Source organism: Xenopus laevis, chromosome 3S, assembly GCF_017654675.1.
Source record: "Xenopus laevis strain J_2021 chromosome 3S, Xenopus_laevis_v10.1, whole genome shotgun sequence".
NCBI classification, from domain to species: domain Eukaryota; kingdom Metazoa; phylum Chordata; class Amphibia; order Anura; family Pipidae; genus Xenopus; species Xenopus laevis.
Genome location: NC_054376.1, coordinates 120173802 through 120193797, shown reverse-complemented (window position 1 = coordinate 120193797; position 19996 = coordinate 120173802). Strand labels below are relative to the sequence as shown.

The following is a 19996-nucleotide window of genomic DNA, read 5'->3' as shown; positions in this document are numbered from 1 at the left end:
TTATTGGCCCGTGTATGGGGCCCCCCGGACGGGCTTCCCTGATCAAGATGGACAGATCTTGGATGGGACTAAAAATCCTGTCGGATCGTGGCAGCATCTGTTCGTTGATGTGGTCCCACGATCTGACCGCCCATTCCCATTCGTTAGGACTAGGGCCCACGATCGGATCAGCCCGATATTGCCCATCTCAAGGTGGGCATATCGGAGAGAGATCCGCTTGTTTGTCGACATCACCAAACGGGCAGATCTCTCTGTGTATGGCCACCTTTACTTAATAAACTATGGGCCCCCTGTAATTATGTTTTTCCTCAGGCCCAACTACGACTTAAACAGCCCAGCTCCGTGTAGAGAAAGAGTTAAAAATACCGGAAAGCTTTTTAGCACAAATCCGGCTGGTAGTCATATTAACATGTTCTCTGTTCAGAAAGAAAAATTTCATGTAGATGCAAAGAGACTGTAAATTAGCAGAACCAACCATTTGGCTGTGGGATGAAATATATTCTCCTAGCAACATTTGCTTTGACAGATATTTTCATAAGTATTTTCTTTTTTTGGTAGATCATTATTTTAGAAATGTTGAGATTTTCTTTGCCAGGCATTTCTCTTTTTTTCTATCCTGAAAGGAAGAAAACCCTGTGATATTTTAATTAAAGGAAAATACATAAATGCAACATTATTTATTGCACTGACCTAGCACAGCCAATCAGGTGAACTTACACTGTCTTCTCTATGGTACAGTTATAAAGAGCAATTGCTGATTGGTTGCTAAGATTTACTGTTCTGGTCAAATTTGGCATTTACTTTATGTCAGTGCTCAGTATAAGATAATAAACAAAGACTTGCTGTCTTAATATTGGTGTATTAAAGGGGTTGTTCACTTTTAAATTAACTCTTAGTATGACGTAGAGAGTGATATTCTGAGACAATTTCAATAGGGTTTGATTTTTTATTATTTGTGGTGTTTGAGTTATTTAGCTTTTTATTCAGATGCTCTCCAATTTGCAATTTCAGCAATTTGGTTGCTAGGGTCCAAATTAACCCAGCAACCATGTATTGATTTGAATAGAAATAGCGATAAATAGTACCAAATTACAATACATTTGTAGTCTTACAGAGCATTTATTTTTTTAGATGGGGTCAGTGATCCCCATTTCAAAGCTGGAAAGAGTCGTCGTCAGAAGAAGAAGGCAAATTATTAAAAAAAATACTATAAAAAAATTAAGACCAACTGAGACTTTGGTCAGAATTGCCCATTCTGAAAAATACTAAGGGGGTAATTTACTAAACCCCGAATGCAAAAATCATGAAAAAGTCGTGATTTCTTTTATAAAATCTGACTTTTAAAAAAATCACGAATTTTTCAGAATTTATTAAACCCTGAGAAGGAAAAGTCAGAATCTGAAAATCTGGCATCTCAGACATGTCTAGGTTGCATATAAGCCAATGGGAGAAGTCCCAATGATTTTTTGATGTCCGCTAGGTTTCGTTCAATACCCTGACGTTTTCTGAGTTTTCAGGCAGTTTCCAGAACCCAGTACTGATTAAACAACCCATGGCAAAACTCTCTCTTTCTTAGTGTGGAGGTACTGAAGCATGAGGAAGATGTGTGTGTGAAATGATAGATAGAAAAATCTCTCTGCATAGTTGTGATCTATAATAGATTGTAAAGGAAGGTGAGGAATAATTGGATTACTAAGCAGTGCTTATAATATGAGCTCTATGAAACATATATAATGTATGTATTTAATCATTTTATGCAATTCCATCTGAATGTGCGGCTCAGAGAAATTACAGGGATCCAAACTGTTCAGCTTTGCCTTGAATGTCCACCTCGGCACTTTCTAAACCTGCTTTCATATCTGACTCACATTGGCCACAAACTAAGGGGTTATTTATCAAAACCCGAATGTTTCTTTATTATTTTTTTTAAAAAAAGTTCAACCAAACTAGAATCCACTATTTGCCCTTATTTATCACTTAGAAAAATCGGATGCTCATAAATCGCAACATTTACGGATAGACGCTCGGAAAACCATGACTTTTCCGGTTTGTCGCTCCAAACCCAAGACTCCGAATATTTCGGGAGGGTTAAAATATCTTTAAATGGTTAGAGGGACATCTGCCATTGACTTTTACATGAATTCGGCCGGTTTGGGATGCCGTATTTTGGATTCAGACTTGGAACAGATTCAGGCATAATAAAAAATTTTTCCCTGCAATTTTTTCGGGTTTTCGACATCAAAACAGAAGTCACCGGGGGTGTAACTACAGAGGAAGCAGACTCTGTGGCTGCAGGGGGACCCAGGAGGTATAGGGGCCCCATGAGGCCCTAATTTATATACAATTTCAATAATTATTGGTAAAACAGGTCAGCCTTTAGACATTTTGGGGGCCTTAAAAATAATTTGCTGTGGGGTCCAGTAATATCTAATTACACTACTGGAAGTCGCACCTTATTAATAACACCCTAAATGTCCTCCTTTACTCAATTGAATCTAACTGAATTGGGGGGTAAGATTGTGGTTAGGTTAGTTGGACATTTTACAGAGAGAACCTTGTCAACTCTGCAACCCAGTTAAAGGGATATTCTCATGGGAAAACATGTTTTTCTCAAAACGCATCAGTTAATAGTGCTGCTCCAGCAGAATTCTGCACTGAAATCCGTTTCTCAAAAGAGCAAACAGATTTTTTTATATTTAATTTGTGAAATCTGACATGGGGCTAGACATATTGTCAGTTTCCCAGCTGCCTCCAGTCATGTGACTTGTGCTCTGTTAAACTTCAATCACTCTTTACTGCAAGTTGGAGTGATATCACCCCCCTCCCTCCCCCCCCCAGCAGCCTAACAACAGAACAATAGGAAGGTAACCAGATAGCAGCTCCCTAACACAAGATAACAGCTGCCTGGTAGATCTAAGAACAGCACTCAATAGTAAAATCCAGGTCCCACCGCAACACATTCAGTTACATTGAGTAACAGAAACTAGGGATGCACCGAATCCAGGATTCGGTTCGGGAATCCAAAAAAGTGAATTTGGTGCATCCCTAGAAACAACAGCCTGCCAGAAAGCAGTTCCACCCTAAAGTGCTGGCTCTTTCTGAAAGCACATGACCAGGCAAAATTATCTGAGATGCACCTGCACACCAATATTATAAATTAAAAAAATACACTTGCTGGTTCAGGAGTGAAATTTTACATGGTAGAGTGAATTAGTTGCAGTGTAAACAGTGGAATTTAGAAATAAAAACACCAATAAAATCAGGACAGAATCCCTTTAAGTTAAAGTTGGTTCTGTTCATGTTTATGTCTTATAATGAGCCTGTGGATTTTCCTCTTTTGTTCCCTACTATTAACTGTTAGTAGGCGACAATCATGCTGGGTGTAGCCCATAAACTTCACACGAGATATAAGGATTGGCTTTATGAAAGTTAAACAAAAGCAAGATAATATCATAGCATTCCGTTAATATTGGCGCTTTCTCAAATACAATTCATTTTGTTAAGCATGTGTCTGCAAAAGAGAGATAGGAGATTATCCGATACCATAATTCGCAAAGCTATTTTTGTATGAGACATGCAAACGCTGTTAATTGGATTGCGTGGATATTCATTTATTTAGCATGATAGACATTTAACTGATCTCTATAAGGGATTTGTGAAACAAACCAAAGGCTTTACAGAAACAACATAAACGACTTGGGCTTCCGCTGGGTGGCAGTATTGTATTACATTTCAAAGAAATTCGCATTACCCAACCTTCCCCCCCCCCAAAGAAATAACGCCACATGAATCAGAATTAATGGTTGTCAAGCAAGAAGACGAACCATCCGTTTTTGTTTTCAACACCCTAAAAGAACTGCTTGGATTTATTTGGAAATGCATTATTTGCTGTAAAATAGCATTTTTTTTTACTGCCTTCCTGATTTTGCTTAAATATACATTTTTCTAAGGAAAAACACAATTTGTAGCTTTTTTGTTTTTCTCAAAGAGCAAAACACAGTTGCTGGTCTCCACGATGCTCGAGACTTGGGGTTTTCCCGGATAACAGATTTTTCAGTAATTTAGATCTTCATACCTTAAGTCTACTAGAAAATCATGAAAACATTAAATAAAGAAAGATAGAAAATCAAAGATAGGGACCCTGCCTTGGAAATAGGAACCACTGGCATCTATGTAAACATTTATAGTTCAGAAGGACTTGCATTGCCCTTTAAGGCTTTTCGGGGAGATTAGTCGCCCGAAGAAGAGGAGATTTGTCACAGGGCGACTAATCTCCCCGGAATCTTAGCGTGTGTCACCACCCTCACGAGGAAACTTCGTGCGGCTTCGGAAAATGAAGTACTCCGAGTGCCATCCCGCCGGCGATTTATATTCTAGCCGGCCTGAAGGCTTTTCGGGGAGATTAGTCGCCCCAAGAAGAGGAGATTTGTCGCTGGCTGACTAATCTCCCTGGAATCTTAGCGTGTCACCACCTTAAAACAATGTTGGCTGGTAGACTGCATTAAGTATACTTTCTACTCAGTTTTGCGTTTGTCTTTATTGATGCTCTCCCTCCCAACAGATTTTATTTTTTATAACAGTCAAACCACCTGCAAATCATCTCCATTTAAATGTAATTAAAGCGGAGTGTATAGAAATTGGTCTCATGCAGTGATATGCTAAAATCTTGCCAGACAGGGGGGATAATAAGATAGGAGCCAGCAAAACAGTGTTCTAAGCAATATTGCAAGTACATTCATTCCAGGCAAACACTGGCTGTCTGGTATTTTGTGTTTACTTTGCTCTTTTGCTTTGTTTTCCAGATAAAACTTCCAAATACTGACTGGTCCCCTCAAAAGGAACAGAAGCCAAGCCTGAAAAGGTACATAAATGTAATCATATAGTGACTGGAGAGTATTCTAATACACATATGAGACCGTTATCCAGAATACTCGGGACCAGTGGTTTTCCTGATAATGGGTCCATCATTTTCCAATCCTTTAGGGACAGATTTGGGGAGATTAGTCGCTAGGCGACAAATCCCCTCTTCTTCGGCGACTAATCTCCCCGATCTGCCTTTCCCTTCCTTCCGCCGGCTAAAATGTAAATCGCCTGGGGGCAGGAACACGGAGCACTTTGTTTTCCGAAGTCACCCGAAGTTTCCTTGTGAGACAATTACGGGCGACTTCAGAAAACAAAGTGCTCCGTGTGCCTGCCCCCAGGCTATTTACAGATTCGGGGAGACTAATCTCCCCGAATCTGCCTGTGTGGCCAGACCCTTAGTCTAAAAATAACTTCAACATTTATTAAACCCAATAGGATTGCTTTGCCTTCAATGAGGATTAATTATATCATAGTTAGGATCAAGTACAGGTATGGGACCTATTATCCAGAATTCTTCTTTCCGTAATTTGGATCTTCATATCTTAAGTCTACTTGAAAATCAATAAATCCAATAGGCTGGTTTTGCTTCCAGTAAGGATTAATTATATCTTAGTTGGGATCAAGTACAAGGTACTGTTTTATTATTACAGAGAAAAAAGAAATAACTTTTAAAGATTTGGATTACTTGATTATAATGAAGTCTATGGAAGGCCTTTCAGTAATTCAGAGCTTTCTGGAATAGGGATTTCCAGATAATGGTTCCCTTACCTGAAAAAGGTACTGTTTTATTACAAAGAAGAATGAAAAATAATTTTTAAAAACTGAAGTTATTTGCTTAAAATAGAGTCTATGAAAGATGGTCTTCCTGTAATTTGGAACTCTGTATAACTGGTTTCCGGATAACGGATCACATACCTGTATTGGTTAGAATAATTGGTTTAAGATTAACTCAGATGCAGAACAAATGTTCTACTAATATAAGATCTTGTTATACCAGTGCAGTGTTCAAGAACTGGCTTTCATTATACTAAACCGCACCAATCCTATCAAAGCTAACAGATGATTAGTTACTATGTGTTGTTATAATCAGGGCTCTGGCCAAAGTATTCTGTGCAAAGTCCATAATTATGACTTATTCTAAGCCTATATGTTGGCAGATCTATTATATGGTAACACATTACTCAGAAATCTCCAATATATGGCACTGACATTTCTCATCGTGTCTAAAATAAAACATTTTTAATCTATTACTGATTTGTCTTTTTTCATAAGACAGTACCTTGTACTTGATGTTAACAAAGCTATTTCATACATTAATGTTAATGGAAAAACAATTCAAGACCTAGAGCGTCACATTACTAAAAAAATCCCTTATCCAGAAAATAATAGAAGAAGATAAGAGGTCCCTTACCTGGAGCTCCCAATTAGACAATTCATTTGGGAAAGCTTATATGACCTTTTTGTTGCTCCTTGACATCTTGTCTTTGAACTACATTTCCTCAATGATTAGCATTATGCAAACAGATATATTCCTGTGTTCTTCTCTAGTTCTCAGAGTCTTGAAGACCTTGGAACTCGAAAAGGTTCAAAAAAAGACCACGACAGACTACGAACACTAGTTTCCCCTGTCACTGGTCAGTATATGTGTCTCCCCTAAACCAATGATTTCCATGCATGTCTTCTCCTGTATTTGCCATTCTTTTAACATGCATTCTACATTTTGGCCAAGGGGTAGCATGCAGCAATGGGCAGATGAATGAGGTTTTGGACATCTCCTTTAACTCATCTTGTGATTTAGCAAGGGGTGTTGACAGGTTTGCGACTGGGGACCCAGCAGTATAAGGCCTGGACTCCACGAGCATTTTTCGTCTGATCGGCGTCAAGATATTATTGGACTGACCGAAAAGTCGCAGATAAAAACTAGATTACATCCACTTGACACGACTGTCAAAGTAGCGTCTTCATCCGACAGTCTGACCGTGTCCTTTTAACTTGCGACTTTTCATTCAGCCCAATTATATCTTGACGCCTGAGACTCCATCCAACTCGTTGTCTACGTTTTGTCACCGGGCGACGATCTGACGAAAGACACTCGTAGAGTCCAGCACTTAGGGTCCATGTAGTGCTCAGTTTCTATATGTGATTATGAAAAATGCCTTATTCTGCTAGTTTTTGTGGATCTAGTTAATTACACCACTGGCGCAGTCAGTAGCGGTTTACACAATAAGGGCTGGACTCCACAAGCGTTTTTCGTCGGATTGGCGCCCGCCGACAAAACGTAGGCGTCAAGTTGGACAGAGTCAAGATATAATTGGACTGAACGAAAAGTCACAGTTTAAAACTACACGGTCAGACTGATGGATGAAGACGCTGCTTTCTGCGTTCACATCCGACAGTCGTGTGAGTGTAGTTTTCACCTGCAACTTTTCGTTCAGTCTGATTATATCTTGACACCCGCAACTCTCTGCGTTTTATCGCCGGGCACCGATCCGACCAAAAACCGCTCGTTGAGTTCAGCCCTAAGAGGTTATTTATATTGCTGCTGCGTGTGTCTAATAATAATAATAATGCATGGAGCTATAAAAGCAAGGAGGAAGGGCAAATAATCTGAAGTATGAGGGTAGAAGGGGTATATTTGTGTGTTTTATATTATATTTTAATTGTCTGTGGGGATGATGTACCTGTAGATGATCAGAGCAGACTACACTTTGGACTCATTATAGTCTCTAGAACAGGAGCTGATTTCTCCCGCTGTACTCCTACGTAATTAACCTTCTCTTTGTTTAACACTGCTAGCCATAGGTTAATGGAGACCCACCGACTATACAGTGTTATATGTTTAAGGGTTCGGAGAAGTCAGCTTGAAATAATGTGTTAATTTAGTGCCTAGTTTCTCTACAATTGTACGCTGGAACTCTTTAAATAATATAGATATATTTTCATCAGCCAACCAGAAAATTCTTGTTAGAGCCAATGCTAAGTATTGCTCTTCAATATACAATTCTTCTAATCCAATTAAAAAAGGAAAAAATCCCAGCAACAAATAAAAGGTGTTGTAATACATATTTATTGGGAATGCATAATACTATGTGCTTACCATTTTCTAAATAAGAAATTTGCCTTTTTTGTAACTTGGGTATGGAATTATTTGCTGTTCTTTTCTGTTTCTCTGACCTAATGCATCAAGAAAACAGAATAATTAAGAGGTTAGAGTGTTACTGTATCATTATTGCTAGCTGGATAATTAATTAATTTCCTTTTCATCTTCCCATCATTTGCATCACTTGCTTGGTTGCTAGTGTATGTGGGAAGGTAGGAGATCTATACCTCCCAGCTTCTCTTTTTTATAAAAAGGTAGACACTCTCAGGCTCATCCATGATCCACCTAAAAATGTGCCCAAGAGTCCTGTCCATTGCCTGTGGACCTGTGGGGGGAGCTCAGACAAGGAGAGGGGTTAAACATACCTGAAGTCTTCCACCAATCACTTGCAGAGGGAGGCTATTTAGAGACGTTGCTTCTGTTCACTCGTTACCTGAAGTGGGGTGTTGTGAAAAACCTGTTTGACTACTTTTCCCCTTAGAACTGTGTATCCCCTCTTGTGTATGAACCAGGCTGTCTGATCATTCCTCCAGTCATAGGGGCAGAATTATTAAAGGGCGAGTTGTCACCAGCAAACACTTCGCACACTTCGTACCACTTCACCAGGTGCAAATTCGTTACCACTACGCTAATTCACTAAAATGCGAAGTTGCGTCCTTGGTGCCGAATGCGGTCAACTTTTCAACACTAAAACTTTTCGCTATCGATACTTCTTCCAAGCGAGCCTTTCATAGAAAATATTCGCTAGCTTTCGTTTATGTAGAGTGAAAAGTCGCTAGTCATCTTACGCTCAGGTCAATTTGAATAGTTGAATAGTATAATAATTGAATAATTGAATAGTACATTAAAGTTGTATGGACGTCTTTATTAGAGATGTTGGTGCAAATGCTTGAAGTGGCCACTTTTTATTACAAATGTCCAAGGAACCTTAATAAAGACAAAAGAGATCGTATAATGCTCTACACATGAGCCCACTGTAAAATGAATGTTCCATGGCCCTCAAATGTCTGGGGAAAAATGTTAACCCAAAAAAGTTTAAGTTAGGACTTTTGCAGGCAATCCCATTTAAAAAAAGGAAAAGTCGCCAACTTCAACTTTAATGCATTTTCAGCAGACAGGATATGATGTAAGTGACGTCAGATTGAGGAAGATCTAGCTTCATTTTAGCAGTTCGCCTGGTCTGAGGCGGCAAAGTCAACTCTGGCAAAAGAGCTAACGTTCAGTAAAATCCGCACTTTAGTGAATTTGTGGAGCAACACCCATGAACACTAGCGATGGTCTCTTTCCCTAGCAAAATGTCATCTGCGCCTGTTAGTTAATTGGCAATGTCCCTGTGGATTGGATTTCTGGCAAATTGTCGCCAGCGACAGCTATTTCGCCCCTTTAGTGAATCTGCCCCCATAGTCTTCTGAGTGATGCTGCTCACTCCCTGCCTCTCTAGCACTGGTGTCAGTTTGTAGTTCTGCACCCAGTTATACTTTCAAGCAAGGAGTTGGGATCACTAATACAATTCCCAGAACTGTTGTGAATTATATTTCAGCTTCCAGCTATACTCACAAGTAAGGAGCTAGGGCTGGTTAATATAATTCCTGGCACTGGTGTAGCAATATACTGTAGTTCTGATAAGAACCGTAAGCCTATAGGGTCCAACATTCTGTATTGGTATTACAGGCTCAGCTACTGGGCACTTTGTGTCACATACCCTAACATGACCATTGGGAAGTATGGGGATGAGATAGTTGTTTCAATCCCAAATTCGGAACCAAATGTTACATAGTTAGTTAAATTGGGTTGAAAAAAGACAAAGTCCATCAAGTTCAACCCCTCCAAATGAAAACCCAGCATCCAACATAAATGTTAACCAATTTGCAAACAGTAGAATGCCTCTGTCTGTGTTATAATAAAAATAAATAGGGCAATCGTGCATGGGGTGATTGTGGATTACGATTGTGGATTACGGAAGAATGAAAAAACTTTTAGTGCAAGTAAAATCTATATCCCTTGAATACACAGGGCGGGTAGTTTTAAAACTCTAAAAAGTTGCATCCACACAGTACAGTATCATTGAGTTGTTTCTGCCTCTACTACATTTGTTTGTATCTTAGTTGGGGATCCATTAATAACAATGGACTAAATAGTCATGTTATAGATATTCCACCCAACAGCCGTAATATAAACAAATATTGGTGGTCAAACTATAGGGCGTCTTCCATCCAGAAAAGGATTCGATTAAGGGATTAGGCGTGCACCTCTATGACCACCTGTCCGCCTACTTACTTCCAGTCCAACTGATCGAAAGGAGGAGTTACAGGTAGTGATGGGCAAATTTGTCCAGCGAAATGGCGAAAAATTCACGAAACACAAATTTTGATGCTGACGTTAAAGTACATGGGTGTCCAAATAATGTTGACGCATTTTTGACAAAAGCTAATTTTCGCTGAAGTTTTGTGAATTTATTCACTGTCGGCAAAATGTGGAAATACGCCGCAAGTTCACATCTGGCAAATTTATTCGCCCATCACTAGTTCCAGGGGATAGGTATTGAATAAGCAGACCCTTTCACCTAGGGTCCCCCCACAACTGCAGGGTCTGCTTTCTTTATATTATGCCACTGGGTGTCTTAAAAGAAAAGAAAAGCTGAATTCAATATGTTAGACATCCCTCAGCAAATCCAGTTTTTAGGAAAAAAATACTCCACCCAAGGAAAAAAAAGTGCCACTTTACTTATTTTTCCTATGCGGCCCAAGTATAGACTCGTGCATGTGCACATCTGCGGGGTTATTTCCTGAACTCCGAATGCAAAAATCCAGAACAATTTGTGATTTTTTTTATAAAATCTGATATTCTTTGGAATTTATTAAACCCCGAGGATGGAAATGTCCGAATCTGAAAATCCAGCATCTCAGACCTCTCGAGGTTGCATTTAAGTCAATGGGAGAAGTTTCTTGCAATATCCCAAAGTTTTCTGAGTTTTTGGGCAAAAAAGCATAAAAAATCTGGGTTTTCGGGTGAAAAATCCGATGCAATCGTGAAAATCAGATTTTTTCCTGCAAACCAAATTTTCGGGAAAATGTAATAATAAATAAGCATAAAAAACGGATTTGATCAGAGTTTGTTGCAGAAAATGTTGAGATAAAATAGTTGACCTTTGGGATTTATACAACTGATTTATACAACTGATCATTTGCATCTATAATGAACTTGTGCTGCTATGGGCATTCATCTATATTAAAGGCCGTGTGTACCCTAATGGGGAACTTGCAATTAATTAAGCAAAATAAGGGGTATAAGGCAGCCCTTTTATCTTTTTTCCAATAGATAAAATGAGGGGGGATGCTTTGTGCAAAATGTATTTGAGATGAAATGGCTAATGGTGGGCCCCTCTGTCCTGGTGGGTCCCTTTTGACCATTTGTTGAAGCAGCCCTGGTTAGCATTATTCAAGGAAATGGCTTGTGCCATTATAAAATTCCTCTGTCCAAGGATATGGCTTGTGCCATTATAAAAATTCCTTTGTCCACGGATATGGCTTGTGCCATTATAAAAATTCCTTTGTCCAAGGATATGGCTTGTGCCATTATAAAAATTCCTTTATCCAAGGATATGGCTTGTGCCATTATACAATTCCTCTGTCCAAGGATATGGCTTGTACCATTATAAAAATTCCTCTGTCCAAGGATATGGCTTGTACCATTATAAAAATTCCTTTATCCAAGGATTTGGCTTGTGCCATTATAAAAATTCCTTTGTCCAAGGATATGGCTTGTGCCATTATACAATTACTCTGTCCAAGGATATGGCTTGTGCCATTATAAAATTCCTCTGTGACCCCCCTTTGTGACCCAGAATCCAGCCTCAGACTTGCTATATTTATTTAATGCAGTTTTTCCAAATGAAAGGAAACCCAGACAAAGGCAGCCTATGTAAAAACACATGGAGAGAAGAAATACCTGTATGAAATATTTATTCAATGTCACAGCTGAGAAACGTTGCTCATAATGTAGTTTCATTTGAAATTTGAAAACTAAAATGAGCCGGTGCTTTTAAAGAAAGCTAAATTTTATTCTGCTAAAAGCACCGTTTCTACTCGCTGACAGTTTGACAGAAAAGAGGAGAGGGGGAAAAAAAAAAAAGCAAAAAGCAAAATAGAAATGCTGATAAATGTATTCATAAATATATCCCGATGGGAAGCAAATCCAAGAGAAACATGCTGAAACCCATGTGTCTTAATAATATAACAAGGGAAGAAAAAGAACAAGAAGAAGCTTTTAGAAATGGAAGTCAGGAGGGACACGAGTACACGGAGAGCATAACAAAGAAGGCAATAAACTATGCATAAGGTAATCAATTTAACTGAAGGTAGAAAATGAAAAAAAAATTAGGAAAAAGAGTTAGGAAAATCCGAAGCATTCTTCATGTGTATAATGAGCAAGCGATGCGCTGGAATATTGCATCTCTGCAAAGCGAGACAGGTAAGCTGATTAGAGAGAGAGAGGGAGCCTTTATTATCCAAATCATTTACTTTGGTGTGAACGCACGAAGACTTATTGCAAGCTCTCACACTGTATAACCTTCAAAGGGGAGCCAGACCTTCACAACTGAATACTATTGATGGACGCTGGAGCATGTAGGACTCTTACAGAATATACAGAGGCTGCTATGGCAACCTTTGCCGAATTGTTCTGATGGGGGGATACAGATGTAGAGAGTCGGAGTTATTCCAAATGCTCACGTGCAGTCATACACAATTACCTGCGGAGCAATAGGCTTCTGATTAGATCTACCTTTGCAGACAAAGATGTTGAGCGTGCCAGTTATTGCAAAGTCTCACATGAAATCAATCCTAATTAGCCGCCGAGTGATACCGTTCTGATTAGGCCTGCCTGTGTATATACAAATTTCCAGATTGACTATAATTACTGATGCTTGCACGCAGAGCTATGTATTTACCTGTTGAGCAATATCGCTCTGATTAGATCTACCTTTGTATATGCAAATGTAAAGAGTGGAAATTAGAGCAAAAGCCTCCCATAAAGTCATGCAAAGTTGACTACAGACTTCTCTAAACTGGGGTTATTTTTGGCACAAGACTTCTTGGCTTTTATTGCCCCGTGAAGTCAAGTAAATAGATGTTACAGAGCCCTACAGCAAATTAAGTTTACGGACCCCCAACATATTCAGAGGTTGACCCTTTTTTACCATTAGATGTTGAAATTGCTCATTAATGGGGCCCTCTATAACTCCTGGGCTCCCTGTAGCCTCAGAGTCTGCCTACTCTGTAGTTCACTAACGGGCACGCAATGACCCTGCAACCCCTTAGGGCCTGCTGAATGTGGGTGGCAAGGTTGGGAAATCTTTTTGCCATGTGTGTCCAAAAGGCACCAGGCGTAAGTGCAAAGGTGGGGGGACCCAGTTGCACATTCTGCATCTGGGCCCATCCATGGCTAGTTGCACCATTGGATAAAGCAAAATATTTGAAATGATAAGATTTTAACGAGCATTTATTTTCCTAGTAACCACTCAACAGTAATTGTATGTAAGTATTCCATGACTGGGGGCAGCTGGGAAATTGACAATATGTCTAGCCCCATGTCAGTTTCAAAATTGAATGTAACAAAATCTGTTTGCTCATTTTTTTCATACAAAAACTGAAAAAAGAGTACTAACTATTCTGCTGGAGCAGCACTATTCACGGATGCGTTTTGAAAAAGACATGATTTCCCATGACAGTAACAAGTGACTTTTTTTATTCCTCTGAAATAAGAAATAAAAATCTTGCCAGGTTTTAGTTAGTACTTTTTTTCAGTTTCTGTATGAAAAACGTTTTATAAAAGATAAACGTTTTATGAAAGATAAAGAGCTCATTTGCATTTTGTAGCTTGTCTTAGCTAAGGGTACAACTACACGGACATTTCTCTGCGTTTGTGGCGGATCTGATGCGCTGCGCCAAAACGCAGTCGTCAAGTGGGATGTGTCGGAAAACAAGGTAAGCAACCGGAATGTCGGATGGTGTCGCAGCGTTCGTCCGACGTGACACGACTGTCGGATGCAGATTCTGCGACACCATCCGACATTTGTATTTCTTACTTTGTTTTACGTCGCATCCGACTTGACGCCTGCATTTTAGCGCAGCACATCGGATCCTTAGGGTAAAACTACATGGACGATTTTGATCAGATTTTGTGGGTCAGACTTTATTTGATCTTGCAATGCAACACCTTGCAACAGCACAAGATTTGTAGGATCCTACCAAATCTGATCCCCCTATAGCTAGAATGTAAAGTTCGATCATATAACGTTGCTGGTTTAGTTTGTTCATTTCTATATTGGACATTCAATGTATTTCAATGGAAAAAAAGTTGATGAGACTTTTTGGCGAAGCGAAAGTGGTCAGGTTCGCCCTGCATCCGATTTTTTTACCCATGCAACTGCATCCTATTTGTGGGATGTGTTTTGTCGATCTGACACTAGCCTACAAATTCTCAAGTTGGGTTTAGCTCTAGTAAATAACAAATCAGCCCCAATTAAGGGAGCGCCGAATGCTAGCGTTTGGCATTTTCGTTACTGCGCAAATTCACTAACGAACGCTGGCGTAGTTTCGCTAGTGTTACTTCGCACCCTTACGCCTGGCGAATTTTCGCTAGCGACGTAACTACGCAAATTCACTAACGCGCGCAGTGTACTGAACGCTACCTTTTACGCTAGACTTCCTTCGCCACCTCAGACCTGGCGAATCGCAATAGAGTAGATAGGGATTGTTTGAAAAAAAGTCAAAATTTTTTCTAAGTCCCAAAAAACGCTGGCGTGTTTTCTACATTATGGGTGATAGGCTGAAAAAGATCAAAAAATTTTTGGGGCTCCCCTTCCTCCCCCCTACATTTCCTGACTCATGGCAACTTACCTAGACAGTGGGCACATGTGTAGGGAAAAATAAAAATTTTATTTGCTGATTTGAAGGTTTTCTAGGCATTTGTAGTGCTGATACGTATTCCTCCATTGAAATTTGAATTTCGCGCCGTATGCAATTTAGCCTTCACTAGCGTAACTTCGCTTTACATAGCGAATCAACGCTAGCGCAGCCTTACGCTACCCCTGAGCGCAACTTCGGATTTTAGTGAATTTGCGGAGCGCTGGCGAAACTACGAATGTTAGTGAATTTGCCCCTAAGGGTTTAAATTGTTTTTATCTATTCTCTATGAGCTAGGTCACTTAAGGCTATAACTCCACGGACGATTTTACCAGCGATACCTTCCGTTCCAACTCGATGAGACTAATCGCAGGCGTCACGTCAGATGCACCGAATCTAATGTACAAATGTCGTAGAAGCTGATTGCATCCGACACGGCACGACCGTTGGATGGAGACAAAACATGCAGCATTGCATCCGACAGTCGTGTCGTGTTGGATGCAATTAGCTTCTTTGTGTGACATTTGTATTCGATTCAGCGCATCCAACATGATGCCTGAGATTAGTGTCATTGTGTCGGAACGGAAGGTATCGCAGGTCAAAACGCCCGTGGAGTTCTATCCTTAGGTGACGTAGCTCATAGAGAATAGATGGAAACAATTTAAACCATTAGTGGATGACGTCAGTTTCTCAGATTTGATAAAGAAACCCAAGCTGTTGGCCTTATTAGTAATACACTATCATAGCCCCCTGTAGACACCACATTTCAAATGTAAACAGTGTTAATTTCGATTCAAATTTAAACTTAGGCTTTAAATTTGATCTGCTTGCCTGGGAAATTAATCAGCCCAAGAGTAAACATTTCCCTTATTGCAATGTCAAGGAAAATGAACGATTGTGTTGTCACCAAACTTGTGTATCGCTAATAATATCTTCTAATAACTGGCTCCTAATTGCATAATTGACAAAATGTAAAATGCCTTATTCCTTTGTCTTTCAAACAACCTTTCTAAAAAAAATAAATAAATAAATTCGACGAATAAGTACAAAAATAATTTCAGTGCAAAATTGAAATGCAATCTGTCTAAAACACAGGAACGCAGTACAAAGTGCAGTGTGTATATTGGAGGATAGGTTAAGGGCAGAGACACATGGGCAGATTCGGGGAGATTAGTCGCCCGGCGCCAAATCTCCTCTTCTTTGGGGCAACTAATCTCTCCGAACTGCCTTCCCCTTCCTCCCCGCCGGCTAGAATGAAAATCGCCGGCGGAATGGTACTCAGAGCGGGTTGTTTTCCTCGTAAGGCAACTTCAGGCAACTTTGGAAATCGAAGCACTCAGAGTGCCATCCCGCTGGCGATTTTCATTCTAGCCAGCAGGGAGGAAGAGGAAGGCAGTTCGGAGAGATTAGTTGCCCCAAAGAAGAGGAGATTTGGCGCCGGGCGACTAATCCCCCCTCCCCCGCCGGGCGACTAATCCCCCCCCCGAATAGGGATGTAGCGAACTGTTCTGCGGCGAACTTGTTCGCGCGAACATCGGCTGTTCGCGTCCGCCGCAAGTTCGCGAACGTCGCGCGACGTTCGCCAATAGGCGTTCGCGTCAAAATCGTTCGACCATTCGACCATTCGATCGCTAAAATCGAACGATTTTCGTTCGAATCGAACGATCGAAGCCATTGGATTGAATGAAATCATTCGATCGAATGGCTTCGATCGTTCGATTCGAACGAAAATCGTTCGATCGAACGATTAAAATCCTTCGATCGTTCGAATCGAACGATTTTCGGATGTTCGAAGTTCGCGAACTGTTCGCGAACTGTTCGCATTTTTTGCCGGTGTTCGCGAACGGCGTTCGCGAACACATACTCGGCGGTTCGCTACATCCCTGCCCCCGAATTGCCGCGTGTGTCTCTGCCCTTAGAGAATGTGTATAAACATGCATACTTATACAGATCATGCAGAAGGCTTAACGGGATTTGCCTTTTGTTTTAAGAGATTTAGGCTGATCTAACACAAACACTCAAACATACACACCATTATGGGCTTTAGCTGATCAAGCTGCGGAAATCAAAATGCAGCCACACACTGCAGATCATTGTATGATTGGAAATTATTTGTTTTACAGTAGCTCAAGATCAGGCGCAGTTTCAATTCTTGGCAATAGGCAGTGAACTTTACTAATGGCTGTAAATATTACAGTCTGATTGCCATAGAATTCAACCATATCCATGCATTAACATGGTATAAAATCCTTAAAAAATTAAACAATGTGAACAACGTAAACTATTGAACTATGTCAGCACTATGTCACCCCGCCCCCCCAGTAGTTCGGCCACTGTGAATCACCCCTTTAAAGGGATACTCTCATGGGGAAAAAAAAATTTTTTCAAAATGAATCAGTTAATAGTGCTGCTCCAGCAGAATTCTGCACTGAAATCCATTTCTCAAAAGAGCAAACATGTTTTTTTATATTTAATTTTGAAATCTGACATGGGGATAGACATATTGTCAGTTTCCCAACTGCCCCCAGACATATGACTTGTGCTCTGATAAACTCCAATCACTCTTTACTGCTGTACTGCAAGTTGGAGTGATATCATCCTCTCCCTCCCCCCCCAGCAGTCTAACAACAGAACAATGGGAAGGTAACCAGATAGCAGCTCCCTAACACAAGATAACAGCTGCCTGGTAGATCTAAGAACAACACTCAATAGTAAAAACTAGTGATGGGCGAATTTATTCGCCAGGCGCGAATTCGCGGCGAATTTGCGCGATCCGCCGCCAGCGAATAAATTCACGAAACGCCCGCGAAAATTCAACGTTTTGCGAAATTCGCTAATTTTTCGGCGAAGCGAAACGGCGCAAATTCGCCCATCACTAGTAAAAACCCATGTCCCACTGAGACACATTCAGTTACATTGAGAAGGAAAAATAGCAGCCTGCCAGAAAGCATTTCTCTTCTTAAGTGCAGGCACAAGTCACATGACCAGGGGCATCTGGGAAATTGACAATATGTCTAGCCCCATGTCAGATTTCAAAATTGAATATAAAAAAATCTGTTTGCTCTTTTGAGAAATGGATTTCAGTGCAGAATTCTGCTGGAATAGCACTATTAACTGATGCGTTTTGAAAAAAACATGTTTTCCGGTGACAGGATCCCTTTAAAATAAATATTAAAATATCTGTGGATCATACAATGTATAACTGAGTCTTTATATTTCTTGCTCAGATATAAAAAAGAAGACGACAACATCAAATGAAGTGTGGAGCCCTAAGTATGGCCTACAGTTCCAGCAGCAAGGGCCAAGCCTAGACTATCAACATAATGTTTATATTCCCGGGACACCGACATTACTAGCTAACAAGCAAGGCTTATTGGAGGAGAAAAACAGTTTTTCCACTTTTGGAAAGAAGCGAAGAATGTCCTGTTATGGCGAAGTGCGTGATGATATGATGATCAACAACGATTTGAAATGAGAAGGGATCCGACGGCAAGAGACAAAACACATCAGGTGGACAAATGTTTTATCACTTGCTGAGAACTCTGTCTGAACTCTTCTACCTGACGCCGGCATTGTGTGATGAGCTTGAAGAGCACTGGGACAGGCTGCAATCGATAACGTGCAATAGAAAGAGGACATCTGAAATGAACTGGAGCACTTGAAATGAAAGTACTTTTGGTAAAATAATTAATGGGGCCAAAAAAATACCTAAAGACAATGAAGAAAAACAAATGCTGGGGGAGTGGTGGGCTGAGTTAATAGGCAGGAGGTAATTTCATGCCGGGAAACAGTTTCAATGTGGGTGAGAATGAAAGAGTTGTCTGTGTGTAAAAAGCAATTTTCTCCGTCTGCCGTCAACCGCAAGACTTTCTTGAGGACTGATGTGAATGAAGAGGCATCCATTCTGAAATGTCATTTCCACTTGTGGCCTTTGGCGATTTTCATTTAGTGACAGCTCTGTCCTTCATTGTTAATATCTGAATATACTCAGTGGAACTATATATATATATATCTATTTTTTGTTAGTGCTGTATGTTGTGTTTCTGTTCTGCAGATGGAGGATCTGCTTCTTGGCAATCTATACCTCCGGAATGAGTGAAAGATTCTTAATGCAGTTACCTCTCAATGCATATGTGCGGATGTGTGTGTATTTATATATATATATACATATAACATTTTTAACTCTGTGACATTTTTAACTAACACTTGTGTTAAAGAGAACTGTACTCACTGTGACGTTAAAGGCAATATGCAAAAGTATTTTATCCGTTATAAAAGCAAAATATTCTGAAGCAAACCCTTTATACACCTTCAACTAAAACAGAGGCCAAACGACTACTGATATTAGGTGCAGACGTGTTTTAATCACACAGGGAATGGTGACTTTAAAGGAACAGTAACACCAAAAAATTTAATTGTTTTAAAGTAATGAAAATATCATGTAGTGTTGCCCTGTACTGGTAAAACTGATGTATTTGCTTCAGAAACACTACTATAGTTCATATAAACAAGCTGCTGTTGAGCAATGGCGGAAATTGGAAAACGGCTATATGGCACAGGTTAACTAATGGATAACAGATAACACCATTAGACAGACAAAGCTTATCTACTATCTGCTGTGTAACTTGAGCTTTTTCTCCTTTGAATGGCTGCCCCCATTGCTACACAGCAACTTATTTATATAAACAATAGTAGTGTTTCTTAAGCAAACACAGCAGTTTTACCAGTGCAGGGCAACACTGCATTATATTTTTATTACTTTAAAACATTTTCATTTTTTGACGTTACTGTTTCTTTAAATAGCAAAGCTTTGCAATACAGTTTGGATAGAGGACATGGTGCCACGAGACAAGAATGCAGAATACGGGTCTCTAATGGGCAAGAATGGAGGCCGTCCAAGGCACAATAGAAAGCCAGGACTTGGGAAAGTACAGAAAACAGCCATTGTTAGGGTATTGGTTAGGTATCATTTTGAATATCCCAAAAGATGTTGGGGAGCAGGGGTGTAACTACAGAGGAAACAGACCCTGCAGCTGAAGGGGGCCCAGGAGGTATAGGGGGGCCCATGAGGCCCAAATAATGAGGACAATTAGTGATGGGCGAATTTGTCTTGCTCCACCAAAATATT

The 19996-nt window shown here is 40.1% G+C and overlaps 1 protein-coding gene across 1 annotated transcript in view; it reads left to right on the top strand.

Annotated features, from left to right (window-relative positions):
* Positions 1-19295, top strand: part of pcdha13.S (protocadherin alpha 13 S homeolog) — a 54130-nt gene extending 34835 nt beyond the window's left edge. The window contains exons 2-4 of the mRNA XM_018256258.2: positions 4803-4861; positions 6412-6497; positions 18096-19295. Coding sequence (XP_018111747.1) covers positions 4803-4861; positions 6412-6497; positions 18096-18343 — 393 coding nt within the window. The 3' untranslated portion in view covers positions 18344-19295. The remainder of the gene's footprint in view (positions 1-4802; positions 4862-6411; positions 6498-18095) is intronic.
* The last annotated feature ends 701 nt before the right edge of the window (positions 19296-19996 follow it).